The 16,408-nt window shown below is 39.5% G+C and overlaps 1 protein-coding gene across 5 annotated transcripts in view; it reads left to right on the top strand.

Annotated features, from left to right (window-relative positions):
* LMO3 (LIM domain only 3) overlaps positions 1-16,408 on the top strand; it is a 58,663-nt gene that overhangs the window by 2,138 nt on the left and 40,117 nt on the right. Inside the window, exons 1-3 of one of the 5 annotated variants that reach the window (XM_031444035.2) lie at positions 1-48; positions 1,881-1,947; positions 7,159-7,372. The exon at positions 1-48 is cut by the window's left edge and continues 393 nt beyond it. In XM_031444035.2, coding sequence (XP_031299895.1) covers positions 7,167-7,372 — 206 coding nt within the window. In that variant the 5' untranslated portion in view covers positions 1-48; positions 1,881-1,947; positions 7,159-7,166. Of the gene's footprint in view, positions 49-798; positions 1,181-1,880; positions 1,948-2,003; positions 2,406-2,525; positions 3,151-7,158; positions 7,373-16,408 lie in introns of those variants that run through there. The other 4 variants (XM_010988854.3, XM_010988856.3, XM_010988853.3 and 1 more) reach the window with 4 other exon arrangements.

The raw sequence follows: 16,408 nt of genomic DNA, 5'->3' as shown, positions 1-16,408 counted from the left end.
GAAGGGGTTCTTGTTAATCTGCCGTTTGTGACTTTCGTTATTTTTCAGGTTAGTTCTGTGTTTTGTTGCCTTTTAGAGGGAGAAGAAAGCAAACAACATACTATTTTATTACAAGCCTTTAAAAAAGGGAAGGGATAAAAATAAGTCATCAGTGATGTACCTTTATTTTCTAGGAAGAGAAGCAGAATTTAGCCTAAATATTCACCAGGGCTGGGGTGGGGGTGTGCTGATTCTTTTTAAAACTAGAACTAGATTAAAACTGGTGTTGCTGAGAAGGAAAAAAAAAAGTTTTGTGGAGTTCAACAACTGAGTCTTTCTTGGCCCTTAAAACATTTCAGCCAGTGTCATTCAAATCTGGACTATTTTTAAGCTTGACCTCTGACAGGGCTTTTTAAAATCTGGTGGGGATGCTCTGATAGTTGCCAAAAAGAGAGGATGACTTTGAAGTTTGAAAACTTGGAAAAATAATAAGAGATGTTAAAGCTGCCATGGCCTTTACAGATGCAAAGGAAAGTTAAGAGGAGAGGAGGTTGGAGAGAATGGGACCTATTTCTAGGGGGAAAAAAAAGAAAAAGAAAAGAAATCTGTCAAGGCCTCTAAAACAAGCCTAACTGGGCAGTCATAGTGAAGACACTCAATGACCCTTTGACCAAGTTAGTCTTAAAAACGTGTTTCTCGGTGCTCTTGGGTGTTTTCCACTCCAGTGTGCAAATTTCAAATTGGAAGGAATTAAAGTAATGGCAGGAAGTGTTCAGTGGGGGTGGGAGGGGATTCAGTATTGGTACATGGGGAGCAAGTTCACAGTTTGGTTCTTGGACCACAGGAGGAAGGGAGGAAGGCCAGAGTGGCAACGCGGGACCCCACTCCTGTGGCAGACCTGCCCTGCGGAGCAGCGACTTTAGAGAGTTCATTAATGGAAGTCGGAGCCCGGGCGACAGCAGACACCCCCAGACATTTCTTAAAGGGGAGGGTTCTGTGCTTTCCCAGTGTATTCTGGTAGCATTTTGATTCCCTTGCTTTTATTTTAATTTCCATAATTGGCAGCTTCATAACTGGCTTTGGGAGACAGTTTGCTTTCAACGTGACCACCTATTCCAAAATGCCCCGGTTATTTTAAGAACCCTACCCTTTTCCTCCGGAGCTCTTTCGCAGGACTTCTTCTTTTGGACGGGTCCAGGAGGTAGGGTCCTTCCCCGAGTCGACTCCCGCAGAGGTCACTTTTTTGTGTGCGCGGGGTCGTCCCCGGCGTCCGGGAGTAACATATGCGTGTGGTTGTGCTGACTGCACTCGCAGGCTTGTAAATTTTCACCCTGGGAAATTAGCAACAAAGCCCGATCTGTCTTGCGGCTGCTTTGCACTTTCCGAGGGCGGCTGTACTTGACTGAGCTGCAGAACAGGCACACGAGAGCGAGCGAGGGAGCCAGCGAGAGAGGGAGGGAGAGAAGGAAAGGAGAGAAGAGGGGAGGGGTGGGGGCGAGAGGTAAATAGTCTTAAATCGGAAGGGAGCTGCTTCTCTGTGGTCTTGACAAGCGCTGCCTGGGCTCCGCCGGCTCAGTCATAACTGAGTGACCTTTTCTTTGGCTGTATTATGTCTGGCTGGGAAGGGATTGCATTTTGCAGCTGAGAGCCGGGGCTTCCTTCAGCTCGGCTCCTCGCGTGCTGCTGGGGTAAGTTGTCTGGAGCCAGGACGGAGAGAGACAGCCTCGGACTGCAGTTGCCTAAAAGGAGGACACCTGTGGCTCAGATGCGGTCAACACCATTACGTGGCGGATCCTGGAGGACCTCATTATTTTAAACTTAAAAAATAGAGATTTCCCTCCCCCTCTCTCTCTCTTTTTTTTTTTTTTTTCAAACAATGCTTCTTTTTGACCTTTCCCAAGGAGAAGCGCTACAAAGCAGCCACTGTGCTTTCTGAACGGCCTCCCCCTGGATCGCTTAATTGAGAAGGTAAGTGCAGCAACTGGGTGCACACGCGGCGGCTTATTTGTGGTGTGTGTGTGTCTGAGGGTTCGCGCGTGCGTGTGCGGATGTGGGTATTTTTTTTTTTCCTTCCCCAGCCTCTCCTAATGAGGCATAAACTGGAGCTGCAGTCCAGCTCCGCACTGCAACTTTCACTCGGGCTGCAGCTCTGCTGAGACGGTTTTGTTTAAATCATGTGAGACTTCATTATTTTTATGATGAGACATGAAATAGATGCAGGCGGAAGATGTTGATGGAAGGAGGGAGAGCCGAGCGGCTGCGGCGCGGAACGTCTCAAGTACGACTCGAGTGGATAATAGTCAAAGTTCACGAAGGAACTGCAGCATATCCACACCCCCGAGTCCCAGGGAGAGACGGGCAGGGAGAGTTTGGAACGAGGCAACGTTCGCTCGGGCCCGGGCCGTAGGAAGGGAATTCTGTCTTAGGTGGGTTCCGGACCGCCCCCTCCCCTTACTGGGGGGATTCATCAGCCCCCTCCCCCAAGAGTTGAAATGACCACCTTTGGGTTCGTGTGGCCACTTCTGCCTCCCCTCACTCTGCCGTAGTAACAAAACGATGTTCCTACGAGATGGGAAAGTGACCATCTGCGGGGCAGGGGGAGACTGGGGAGAAGTGGGGACCCGAGAGAGGTTCCGTGGAGCCAGGTGCCTCTGCCCTAGGATGAGATTCAAACTGATGCGGCACATTTTTGCGGGGGCTACCCAGCTAGCTGTTATGAAATACAAGTCAGATTTATGATCTTTCTCATATTGAACATGATATGCTATGCTGACGCTGCATGTGACAGTTTAATCAAATCCATTTGTTACCACGAAGCTAAAAGGGGCCGCTGGGATTTTCGGATTACGGGCAGAGTTAGGGAAGCATGTGGCTTTGTCATTCGCCATCATTTTGCAAACTGCCACACGGCGAGGGGGCTCTGTGTGTGCGCGGTGTCTCGTCTGGCCGCCCTCGTCCCTTCCCCCACCCCCCGCCGCCGCTCCGACCCGCTCCCAAAGTGGCTTCACAATAGTCGGTCGTCGGCGGTGTAGGCTGCGCACCAGGTCCGCACTTGAGCTAAATCCGAGGGGCCCCCTTCCACTTCCACCTTTGGGCTGGGTGCTCAATGCGAAGCTGCGGCAACTCAGGCACGCCTAAGTCAACTCATGCAGAAAAAGGAGAAAAGTTTTGGTAAGGTTACGATCTATCATAGATGCACTTTGCCGGCGCTCGGCACTCTCGGCTGCTCAGAAGCCTTCCTGCTCTTCCGTTGCTTTTGTGTCTCTCGAAAAGATCCGAAATATTGTTGTAACTGCTTTGAAAGACTGCTGCTTAAACCAATTAATCTTGCTAGGTGCAACAAATACTGCTACATTCTTTGCAAATCATCCCTGTGTGGCTGCAAAGACACAACCACAAAGGGCTGGAGCATAAACTCCTCAAGGGATTCTTTGTTAGAGTGTATGTATGTTTCTTATTTTTTTTTTTTTATTTTGCATGTGAGCTGCATCAAAATTGAACTCAGTCTTGCAAATCTCTTGTTGGCCTTTGCCAAGCACTAGCACTTTGCTGCCATGGTAACTGTAATTAAACTGATAAGAGTGGAAAAATGTCAGTATCTCTGAGCCTTGCAGCTGCATTGGAGAAAAAGGGAATCAAATTGGTTCCCAGCTCCATTGCTCAAAAAGGGAAGGGGGGTGGTGGAAGGATGGGGAGGGGGGTTGGGAGTTGAAGGGGCAGAACAGAGTTAAGCAGCTCCAGTGCCTGAGATCTGGGGACATCTATTTGCATTGTTGTCCCTTAGGGGGCTGCAGCCTGTAGGGATGCTCTGGGCCAGTGAACAGAGAGAAACAAGCTTTTAGGCCCAATCCAGTTGTCCAATCGAGGAGGGGTGGGGGGGTGCCAGGGAGAGGATGAAGATGGGCAGGACGCGAGAAAATCTTTTGTTTGGTACCACTTGGCAATCGAATGGCCGGTGTTGGCCAAATTCTTTTAATCTGTGTCACTGCTCCCAGCTGCAGAACCTGCATTCCCATTTTAGCATCTTCCTGAGGCACCTCATCTTTGCCAACCCCCTTTATGTCTCCCCTCTTCCTGTTCCTTCTCCCAAATCGTTCTCTGCGAAATCTTCCGACGGGGACAAAGTGTTTTCCATTCACTCTGTGTAGTTCGTCCAAAAATATAAAAAACGGTGTGTCTAAGTGCTGCAAATCTTTTATGATGATGATTTTTTCAAGCCCCTGTGTGTTGTGGAGTTGTGGTTACTTTGTTGTGTTAACTACTGAAGCTGAGACTGCGCGGATGAATGGCACAGAACAAGGGCACATAATGGAGGCAATCAACCGTTAGGCCGCCTCACAATGCAATCCAGGCAATTAAAAGCTCACCAGAGTTTAAATGAAATGGTTCTCCTCATTTCTGCACACCGCACTGCACAGGCTATTATTTATGTCTTTTTTTTTAATTATGATTTCCCTTAAACTGTCAAATAACTCAGAATGGCAGGGTCTCAGAGGCAATAAGAATTTCCCTCGGAACAATTTACATGCCAATCTAAAACTAGTTATGAGGCCTGATGGGCTGTAAGCAACTTGTGAAATGTTTCTCGGCTCCGAACACATAACTCGACCCAGACATCTTCTGCTGGGTGGCGGAGGGAGGCTGTTGACTGCTTTATGCCTGTTAGGTCCCTGGCAACGTGGTGACTGGAACATAGTTATTTTTCTGCAACTGTGAACTTGGGTCCTGCTTGTAGTGAAGAGATTTCCTCTTCAAGAGAAATGTGATGATGTCCCCTGCAAGGAGGTACCAGGATGGAGCGTAAAACACCCAACTCCTCTTGACGCCCAAGGCCAAACAGAGTGTAAGAGTTTCAAATATTAATTGGCCTCTGAGTGCTAAGTGTAAATGTCAGCACAACAAAAACATTTGGTGAAGACAAGCAGGGTAGGTGACTTGTGCCAAATGTTGGTATCCCGTCTTGGTTGCAAAGCATTTGGACTAAAGATAACTGACCTTTCACTCTTGGTGGTGGTAAGACAACTCAGAGAAATAAAGCTGAGCTGCAACTAAGAAGGGTTCTGACCCCCCCCCCCAAAAAAAATTCAGCTTGGTGTTATAAAAAAAAATAGTCTCAAAAAGGGGATAATTAGAATAGCCGTTCTCAATGTCTCTCTGGATGTTTTCAATAAGGAAATCCAGAATGTCATTTAGTAAATCGCAGCTTCTCCCTCCCGCCAGGTAGTTGGTTAAGAGACACTTGAGTATGTTCTATACTGGAATGAATGGGATTCATTCCTTGCGGAACCCTGCCAGGTGCTGGTAACTAGTTCTGATCGAAGAAACTTCATTTATTAGACGTTCTAGAGAGTGAGATTCATCAGAGCCATCAAGAGTGATGATTAATCTCCAGTAGCCCCCTTAGCTCGTTCAAAGAGAAGGAACAGAAAGCAGGCTCTAGGAGTACCACCTGCTCTCCTGTACAAATCCAGCTGCTGGTCTGCTGCTCCGACAACCACAGCGCTGCATCTCACACCCGAAGAGCATCTCTCCTGATGCCTCACTGCGATTCCCTGCTCCATCACTTCACCAGAGAAGTTTTTTTTTTTTTTTCTAATGGAAGTTCAACATCACAGCACTGTTAACATGAAATTCATGTATTATTTGTAGCTCAAACAGTTATTTTGCTGTAAAGGTGCTGTTCCTTGATGTCCCTTATCAGTGTGATTAAGAAAGAAAAAGATGATGGAGAATGGAGGGGAGGGCTGCATCACCAGGCACCAGAGGAAACTGATGAAGGGTGAGCTATTTTGGAGCAGGAAACATGCAGAAACTTCTCTAGATTATAGCTTGGCATTCCTTTCTCGAGACTGTTTCGAGTGAAGGCACATTTAGTGTTTTGTGTCCTTCTACGTCCAAGTTTAAAACTTTATGCCTAAGAGCTGAGGCATAATACAGCAGTGGGATCTCTGGACTGTAAGAAGGCCACCAGGTCTAGTGCTTCACGGCCACTCAGCTCTGAGCGAGTCCCTTACCCTCTCTTTCACCTCTGTATCATCATTTGGAAAACGAGGGAACTTGGAATCACTAAGGTCCACAGCCCTTTATAGCACTTAAAGCACGTTATTTGATAAATAGGAAGCTCTGAATAGCCAGTCCAGCTTTTTGGAAAGCTGAGTGTTTGATACTTAGCAGAGAAGAAGCAACTCAAAGGCAAATATCTTTTTCATTGAAAAAAACGTCAGTCAAGTTGTAACACTCACAGAGCCCAGGTGGACTCCTTACTTGCAGTAAAGAAGTATTTCTGAAACATACAAACATCCCTGTGTCTAGTCTAGGATGTATGTATGTATGTAATATATTTACATATGGATGTTTGTGTAATTTTATATATATTTAGACTTTGCCTTCTGTTGTTTTCTCTTTCCTCTATAAAATAAGTGCATGTTTATGGCAATAAATTACATAATCCTATACTTCAGTGTTATATAAAAGTATGTAGTACATAGTTAGGAAATCTGCCACCAATACGGGCACTGACTGATGCTTGCGAATATAAATGCATTTAAAAACTTTTAGCACAATGAATACTTTGAAATATCAGAGGCACAGAAGGAAATATTCGGATGCAAACAAGTAACGTAGGATTGGTGAGCTTTTCAGGTAACTGTTCTGTTTGCTTAGGAGCAAACATGTCTAGGTTAGTGCAGCCCTATAAGGGTGCACTTTGTTTCCACCATCGAGCACATATTAAGTGACATTTTTAACCAATAAAGAAAAACTCATTTTTGTCTCCTACAGACTGTGCACAGACTAGTTTCTGAAATAGCTTTCTTTTAGATTGTTAGCCATGTTCTCCTATTTTCTCCCAAAAGGAACTTCTCTGTGTGAGGACACTATGAAACGATTTAACATTACTTAACTTTGTGTGTATAACATCAACTTAACCATGTCCAACGTGAATTCATTATTTTTTTTAACCACTTTAGGGGATGTGACTTTCTAAGTGATTTACAAGGACTTAAAAGTTCGAGCCTCTTTGTTTCCAACATTCAGTTTGATTGCAGTCCGGGCCCTCCGAAGTCTTGACACTCCTGGAAAAAGGCAATATGAAATATTTAACTTGTTGGAGGTCTTTGGACATCTTCTGAGTCCTTCCTGTAGTCGCAGCTGTCTTTTTCTGTTCTTGTCTTCCTTTAGGTATACAAATGCTCTCAGTCCAGCCAGACACCAAGCCGAAAGGTTGTGCTGGCTGCAACCGAAAGATCAAGGACCGGTATCTTCTAAAGGCACTGGACAAATACTGGCATGAGGACTGCCTGAAGTGTGCCTGCTGCGACTGTCGGTTGGGAGAGGTGGGCTCCACCCTGTACACTAAAGCTAACCTTATCCTTTGTCGCAGAGACTATCTGAGGTAGGAATTAGCCTTGCACACCGGTGATGACTGCATTCCTTGTACAATACTGTTGTAAGCGTATTTTGGGGTTTCATTTCCTTGCTACCCGCTTACATTCCTGAAAGATGTCGACCTGCCAGGTGCCTGTCTTGCAAGCAATCGCTTAAGCAATGGGCCAGGAAAGCACACTGTCTGCAAGGGTTCCCCTTTGCCTTCCCTGATGCTCCTGCTTGGGGCTAGCTGATCCCCCTTCCTGTGTGGAAACTGGCAGTTCATGTCAAGGATGTATTTGGTAGAAATCAGCATACGAGATTTTTTATTAGCGCTTAAGTGACAGGGAAGGTCGGGCACAAAGTAATTCCGCGATCTTTCTGTTTTTAGATTTGCTGGAGAAAGTCAGTTTGAAACTCTGAAGTGATAGTAGTATGTTTATGGTACAATTTTGAAAACTTGCTCCAAGTGTAAATACATCTCGCCCCAACCCATGGCATTCCAAGTGATCTTTGCAAAAGAGAGCACTGAGCGATGAGCAGCCTCAGACTTGCTGGGAGTTTGATGGGAAAATAACAAAGTAAAGACCTCCATCGTTATGGGAGACTGCTAGCCATTCTCCCAATTGTAAACATCTGGGCAGTTGCAGGACAGCGTAGATGTTCTTGCTTCTGAAGCCATGAAGCAGGGGCTAAAACAAGTGCGTCCTAGCATTTAGTCCTCAACATATGGACTAATGGGAAAAATTATTTTGCTTTTTCAGGGAACTTGGTGACTTCATTCAGCAGCAGATTACATATATTAATAAAGTAGGATCTATCAAATTAGAGAAATGATATATGGCATCATTTGGGTTTTCATATTTGATACAATTAATCATTTTTCTAGTCTGACGTTAAGTGATTTATTTTGAAATCCCCCCCCATGACATAAAATTTATCAATCAGCAGTAACTCCCCTGTCATTTCGGGAGGTGTTTTCTAGGAAATTTGGTGCTGCCTCATATCTAACCTAGTTATTTTCAGTCTGATTCAGTTTTTATGTATGAGAACATAGGGTTTGATGAACAAGAGGGTGAATCCTTTACTGTTCATCAAATTCTCCTCTTTCCCCCTTAGGACGGCTTCCTCTGCCCGCCCCCTGACTAATCATGACCACTTGTTAGGTGTTCCCAGGGCACAGAGTACCTGTAAGGTGGCAGCAGTGGGAGGGGAGGGGACTGGAGCCCAGCTTTCCCCTAGTTGTGGTGACACCGCTAATCAGAATTAACTTATTCCTATCAGAATTCACTCATCAGAATTCCAGAGTTCTTTTAGACTCTGCAGTCTTTGAATTTTCCTCTTGGAAATAAAAATTTCTCCTCTGCTCATTGTGAACTAGAGCCTGACTTACATGTAGCGTGTTCGTATTTGCTTTCAGTGATTTGACATTGCTTCCTAGTTTTGCTTTCTCGGTACCAACCAATAGTTATGGGCTTTTGGACTCTGTCGTTGACTTTGAATTTGTTTACAGTTGCAGTATCTCAAGTGGATTCATGTAACAGTTCCGAAACATGGAGTTTATATATTGTCTGGGCAAGATTAAAGTGTTCTAATAAGCAGTAAAGACAAAAATTAAGTCAAATTGAAAGAGAGCCTCTTGAAATCTCTGGATATTTGAAATCAAAAATACAGATTTGCTGATGAAATGCCTGGGTTGTGAGTGAAGCTGTTTTGCAGTTGTTAGTCTAGTGGAGAGCAAAGAAAGTAACCTTGTTTTGTTTTATTCTTCCTCATGGTAATAAGAGTAACATGTTCAACTGGTACTTGATAGTCTCAAGGAAGTGTATTGCTGAAGGGAGTTTATCTAAATAGTTTTCATCTCAGAAATTCTTTCTCTAAAAGAGTCTATATGTTTCTTTGGGGATACGACTTTTAGTTAATTTCTGATAGACTCAAACTTTTAATCTTGTTACCTTATTTAAAAAAAAAAAAATCACACTCTTTCAAATATAAACCCTGGTCCTAATTGCCAATATTTTCATTTCTCAGAGTACAATTTCCTCTTAAATTGGTCATTACCACATTAATAGCCAGTTGTTATGTTAACAGCCTAAGGGTTGTTAACATTTCAAACCAAGTTGTTAACAGCAAGCTTATCCTTTATTTAAACTGAAGGTTTTGTTGTATATAACATGACTTTTTTGGCTAGGAGTAATTCATCAACACTTAAAAATTGCAGAAGGGAAATGGGGGAATGGTATGCATCTAAAACACCGTGTTATGTGTTATATATGCCGCAGATGTGGTATTTAGTTTTATGTGGAAAGTGTGTTATCTCAGTGAAATTGTGTCTAGGATTAAAAGCGCATGTCTCTGATTGGCAAATTAAAATAGTCCAAATCTGTATGCCAAATAGACAGATACATTCAAGAAAATTTTATTTACAAATTAAATTCTTTGAGGGTGCATATATAGGCATTCAAAAATGCTTACTGGATGCCTGCTGTGTGAGAGGCATCATTTTAGGTACTGGATGGGAAAGAGAGAGGTGCATCTCAAATTGTTACCATCTAATTGTTTATTAATTACACAAAATCTGCAGTATGATCTTTGAACAAGTATTATTCCATGACACTTTCCCCAAGCTTTGAAAATAATTTTTCTCATTTCCCTCTTCATTAAGCACATTTCCTTCTTGTGTTTTGCACAGCCAATGCTTAACCATTTAAGTCCTATTAAAAAGTAGTTCATTGGTTTTCGGGTCTTTGGCCATTATGTAATATCTTTAAGACACAAAAAAAGCCCTAAGTAACTTATAGGTTTATATTTGTCTATCAAAATTATTAGGCATCTAAGTAAGAATATGGAAAATAATAAAGAAAAAATAGTTTACCCGACCAGTAAATTATTGGTTATAGATATTATCCTGGGCCAGATAATTTTTTTTCATATCCAGAGAAGAGTGAAATATTTTTTGCCAGTTGTATTTAACTTCCTAATTAACTTCTCCATCCAAAACAGAGCACGAGCACAAAAACATTTCTAATGCTGAACAATGAATCTTGAAGTTCTAACATTTTATTTTGCTTTACTCTGAGCAGTGATAGTGATGACATTTTTACAAGTTCTTTGAATGATGAATACAAGAATTTAAATCATAAGATATTTTCTTAGGGCTGTTAAAAACTATTACTGCAGTAAATTTAATTTCTCACACTTTTTTTTCCCCTCCTTTGAGGCATAATTAGCTATATTTAACAAAAAGAAAAGGAAAGATTTTTATAGTTCATTACTGAGTTTCAAATCTTACTGGTTCACTTTCCATAACAAGGCTGGAAAATAAAATATGTTTTATCTTTCTGGAGAACATAAGATGCATATGTCTGATGAGAGAGGATTTGCCAGTTTGTAAGATTGCTCTCCATCTTTGGAAACTCATTAGAAAAGGGAACAGAAAGATTGACTTTTAAAACCTTTCTCTATTAAACAAGCTTTCTGACTTAAACTGTGAAGTCAGTCTACCCATCAATATTTATATTCCAAGACCTAGAAATGTATCTGTTAAAAATGTATCCAAAATATTTATATATTTTTTTTTTAAAGTTGAGCTTATGACAAAGTAGACACAGAAGCATCTTTGTACTTTGAACTAAAGAACACGTAAAGTAGATTAGCGACCACTGTGTGAAACTAGCCAAGGTTTAGTGATGGTGTTTACAGGACTGCAGTTACTGCTAAACCTAGCTGTCATTCTGACTGCAGTTTGGAAAATATGAAAAAAGTAGTTAATGTCTAATCAGAGTCTTAGGATTAATATTTTATGTCAAGTGTTAAGAAAACAGAACTAGGAAATGTAGCAAAATACATCTCAACTTGGAGGCAGTATGGAATATCAGAATTTACAGCTTAAGCTGTTGGACCATGCTTGCTTGTTTTTCAGTGGAAGTCTGCAACTCCTTACTTGTATATTTTAAGCATGAAGCCGATGAAGGCTGTATCTTGTATTCTTACCAGAGAACGTACTCAAAGCTGTTTGCTGTGACACTTGCTGTGGAGGCTGCTGATAGCTCTTCCTCTATGAGAAACTGAAAACGTCTTCTATAAAATTTAATGCAATTTGCTATTTTTATAGGATGATATGTTTAAAATGATGGTACTGGGGAAGAGTGATGTTTCATGCTCTACCACAGTGCCAATTAACACAAAGGATTTGAAGCTGCTGTACTGATTGCACATTTTATATGCTTTAATATAATAATACGATTTTAAAATAGAAAATTAAAATTAAATGCTACATAGAGCATTAATCTAGCTGTAACTTTATTTCACACTGATCAAAATTGGTGCTCCTAAATTTTTATATACAGTGAAATTTATATTAGTGAATAATTCTGGTCTTAAAAGTAAATATGAATGTGCTGTTAGTATTATTTTATCTGCCAGTTCATTATACAGACTTTATTTTAATGCTGACTGATGGTGTGCATTCTGTTTTTCCTTCATTATCATCTTTTTAATATTAAGGCAGTTGAAAATATCTTCCCTGGAAAGCAGTACATTATTATTATCTGAAAAAGAACTTTTTATTGTTTTAAATTTAAGGAAATTTAAGCTTTTATATGGAATGAAACTCCTCCCAAATAAGCTTTTTTCTACAAGTTTCATTTGCGCTTTCTTAACACTTTATTACAGTCATAACTTTTATGATATTTAAATGTCTAAGCTAATCTTAGTATTATGAAATATTTTGGCATATGAGTGTATTACACTTCATGGTTTGTTAAAAAGACTGCTATATTCCCTGCAAATTATCTTACCTTATTTATAACTTTATAAAAAGTTATAATTTTAAGTCCATTTTTTTCTGTTTATTGTAAGAAAGCGTTATTGCATTCTATTTCAAACGTTTTAGACCATCTACCCTTCATGGACCAGTACAAATTGAAAGTGACCATTTTATTTCGTACAGTACTTTGGGAGAGCGCCCCTCACTTTGGAAAAATTTGTTGGCTTCACACTAGACAACCTAAGCAACAACTTCTCTGCAACAATCTCTGTTCAAAATAACCCATCTACTCATAGAATTTCTTATTTGTAAATTAATCTGCAATCTCTGTCCTTAATTCTGAATGCACCCATTTTCAGTGAATGAGTATTTAATATAAGTAACCAGTTTAGTTTTGTGTTTTTTTGTTTTGGTTTGTGTTGCAGACTTGAGATATTGTCACTGAAAATAATCCCCACCAAGAATATTAAAAATACAAAAATTCTTCACACTGTTTCTATCTCTTCACTGTTTTTTTTTTAAATCTTTTTATAAAGCATAGAATACTTCAGTCAGAATAGTTTTTACCGCGTAGGATGGATAACTTAAACATACCTGACTTAGCAGAAAAATATTCTGTTTCTACAAGTTTATTTAGGATTAAATGCATCTGGAAGAACTACATTTGAGAATTGCCAAAATTGCTTATTTTGTACTTTATAAATACAAAGAACTCTGGGAAAGAATCTCTGTTTTTGGTTGCTCTTAGAGTGTATCAGTGTAAGCCAGGACTTCATTTATAAACTCACCATTAACTTCCATTAAGTGACTAATAATAAATTTTAATGCTGTTTTGACTGCATAAACATAATTTATTAAGGAATCTCATTTTTTAAAAAATGCTGAAAGTAGTAATTTTGCAAATGGTTTTGATCAATATATGCATTATAGAACTGTATTATGTAGTTCAGTTTTCTGTTTCACATAAAAATTGTATAGCCATAAAGAAGAATTGGACCAACCTCAATGACCATTGTATTCCTTTTTTCATTACACCGTGAGTCACTGAAATCTTATTTTTGTATTTGGTTTGAAAACATTTTCCAGGTCCTATGAGAATGTCTTCTATTACTCAAAATTACATACTGTAACCTCATCCAAACTTCCAAAAAAAAAAAAAAAGTTAACATTTCTTGCTTTTATCAATCTTAAAACATGTGAATTGTAAATGGAAGGCAAAATCTTGAAAACAAGGACAGGAAAAATAAAAAGCAATATTCTACCAATCAAGCATATCTTTTTAAAACAGCATTTGCATTAGCTATGTTTCTTTAGGTATTTTTCCTTTCCTTTTTAATTTTTTAATCCACTTATATAAGCAGATACTCCCACTGATTCGTGGCACGTCCCTTTTAGGCATCTAAAGAGTTGTAGGTGCACATGTGAATGCTGCACATATAGACCTTAGAGTCTCTAAAGCTTCCGAATGAGCATTAACTTTTGTCAGAATTGACTTTCACCAGATCACTGTAATTTGGCAGTCTTTGCAACTTGTAAAATTCAGATACTTGATGTCGGCTCATTTCCCAGTATTGTAAACTATAGCACTGACTTCTTGTTATAGGGTATTCACCATTCTAAGAGGAAAGACAAGTTTTATAACACTGTAGGCGCCTAAATTTATTCCCTTGTGATTTTTATCACCCAATTCCTTTTTTTTCTCAGCTCCGATCGAGTTTGATACTGTCTGCTGTATTTCCGTTTCTACCATCGTAACATACCTGTTTTGATGATTAACTGTATGTTCCCCTTTTCGAGGTATTTATAAGAAATTCATTTTGCAGTGGAAGTTACATTGTGAAGCAAGAAATGTGGCATTTAGAGTTTTGTTTCTTACTTTAAAGCAGTTCCTTTTGCTTATTGAGGGCTTTTTGCCCATAATATCCGTATTAGTGGATAACTTTTCTCTAAATGAATTAGGACCTAAGCATAGCTTTTTATTATATTCATCCAACATATTTATTGTATTATGAACACAGTTAATATATCTCCTGCATCAGTCACTTGTGAATTCACCTGTGCATTTTTGTTTTCTGCCCTAGACTCTCAAAACTTATCGATAGACCTTTTTCTTCTCAACAATATTTTTTTGCAGTTATGTAAAGATTCCAGATCTTTTGCTCAATTCTTTTACTCCACAGTGTTAGTTTTTTCTGATGCAAAAATCTCTAGCTGTGGACTTTACTAGTTTTAAAACAAAGTCACACTTGAGATAAATAATCATCTCAGAATAGTTAGATCCCTGATTTGAAGTTGGAAAATTAACATTAAGCTGCATGTATTAAGTTAGGCTCTAACCAGCATGTGTTGTTATGATTCAGTGTAATATTAAAAACTCTCCAACTGGGCTACTGGGAAAATAAAAGACTCTTAGGAATTCAAAGATTATTTGCAGAGGAGTACACCAAAGCCATATTTAAGTAAAATTGTTATTACTAATGCAGTAAAGCATCGTCTACAGTAAAGCCATCCTATTAATAAAAACAGAAAATCAGTTTTAGTAAACATAAATATCAAATATGACACAGATTAGTAAGGGGGCAGGAAATGTCATAAAATGTGCTAATGATAACATTTAATAGTAATTTAAATACCACCAAGGAAAAATAAATTCCCATTCCATTTATGCTTGTGGAATCCCAGTAGGCAACTTCAAGGGAAAAAAGCAAGTTTTAGACATTGTTAGTTTGCTCTTATTTCTGAAAACTTTTAGAACAATGCCATCTTTTTATTATAGCAGTTCGAACAGAGGCACTTGGTATTTTTTAAATGATTTTCTTCTCTTTTTTTGTTTTTAAAAGATTTTGAAATCTCTTAAATAATATCTTTGGATAGATTGCTCACATTTCACCAAAAAACAAAAAAAATGGGGTCAAGCCTGTTAACCCTTTAAAATACCTCATGGCAGTGAACGTGATGCTTCTTTTGTGTCTATGGACCACTTAATAAAAATACATTCTGACCAACAGCTACATATTAGACCAGATGAGATGAGTGACTAGTACCTGTTCCCTTGCTCGGGTGGAGAGGTGAATGAAAAAGGAACCACACCTAACACTAAAAATGAGTGTTAGTTTCAACGGGCAGGTTTATCTGTGTTTTACAGGTGAGAAGGTCAACCATACGTATGAACATAATTTTAAAGCCTGTAAGTATTGCATGTGAATCCACTGAGGGGTGTCCGTGCTTTGGGAGACACAAAGAAATAATATCTTACTGAATTGGTTTACAATTTATAAGCCAGTATTTTCTGTGGCCATTTATTCGGGGAAAAAAAATGAAAAAGGGTCTGAGCTACAAGAACCCCTTCTTTCCACAACGTGTTCTTGCCGAGTACATGGGATTGGAGTTTATATTTATGATTACATGCTTTGCTGTCTCTTTAACAGTTTAAAAATGAAACCATTTAGTCACTTAACAAGTGTTTGTGTGCCAGTATTTCATTCTTATAAATAATGAATGTAGAATTTTGTATTTCTAATTGATCATATGTAATATACGAATACAAAGTTATTAATATTTTACTATGTAAAGAAGAAGGTAGTCAGGGGAAACTGGGAAGAACTTAAGAGCAAGTTATTTTTCAAATTTTTTACAGCTGGTGTACTCACCATTGTTAAGAAACTAAATAAAATATAAGAAGAGTTTGAGTGGGGTTATATCACATGGAACCAGTACAGAGAATGAGAAGAGGTATAGTCAGGAACAATTAGAAAAAAAAATTTAAGAAGGGAGGTTATGAATAATAAGTAAAAATTGTGCTCTGTAAAAAAATCCCTTTGTAAACCAGTAGTCCCATTACAAAAGCTGAGCTTCAAGCTTCATAGTTCAGTTTTAAATGCAGAGTAAGACAGAGTCAGCTCTGTAACTTTCATGCTGTTTGTGTAGTTTCATCTCTTGCCGCAGATACTGGTAAGTTACCAGCAGAGGTACAGTTGACACCCTTGCAAAACACTTAGCATCCTTGCTCCCCATTTTTTCACTCAACAAATATTATTCTGTATACTCTAGTTACCGTACAAAGCCCTAGGATGCAGCTCTGAATAAAACACAGAAATAACTCCTTCCCATGGAGGGGTTATATTCTAGTTGGGGAAACAGATAATCAGCAAAATAAATACTGAATACATTAGGAGAGGATAAACACTCCAGAAAAAGTGGAGCAGTGTAAGAGGTTTGCAGAATTTGGATTTATGGACTCCTTTGTGTGTAATGGGGAGGAGACAAGGATAGGGAAAATTAAACAGGGTGGACAGG

The sequence above is a fragment of the Camelus dromedarius genome, chromosome 25, assembly GCF_036321535.1.
Source record: "Camelus dromedarius isolate mCamDro1 chromosome 25, mCamDro1.pat, whole genome shotgun sequence".
Taxonomy (NCBI): Eukaryota; Metazoa; Chordata; class Mammalia; order Artiodactyla; family Camelidae; genus Camelus; species Camelus dromedarius.
Note: the sequence above shows the minus strand (reverse complement) of the source record. Positions and strands in the feature narration are given on the sequence as shown.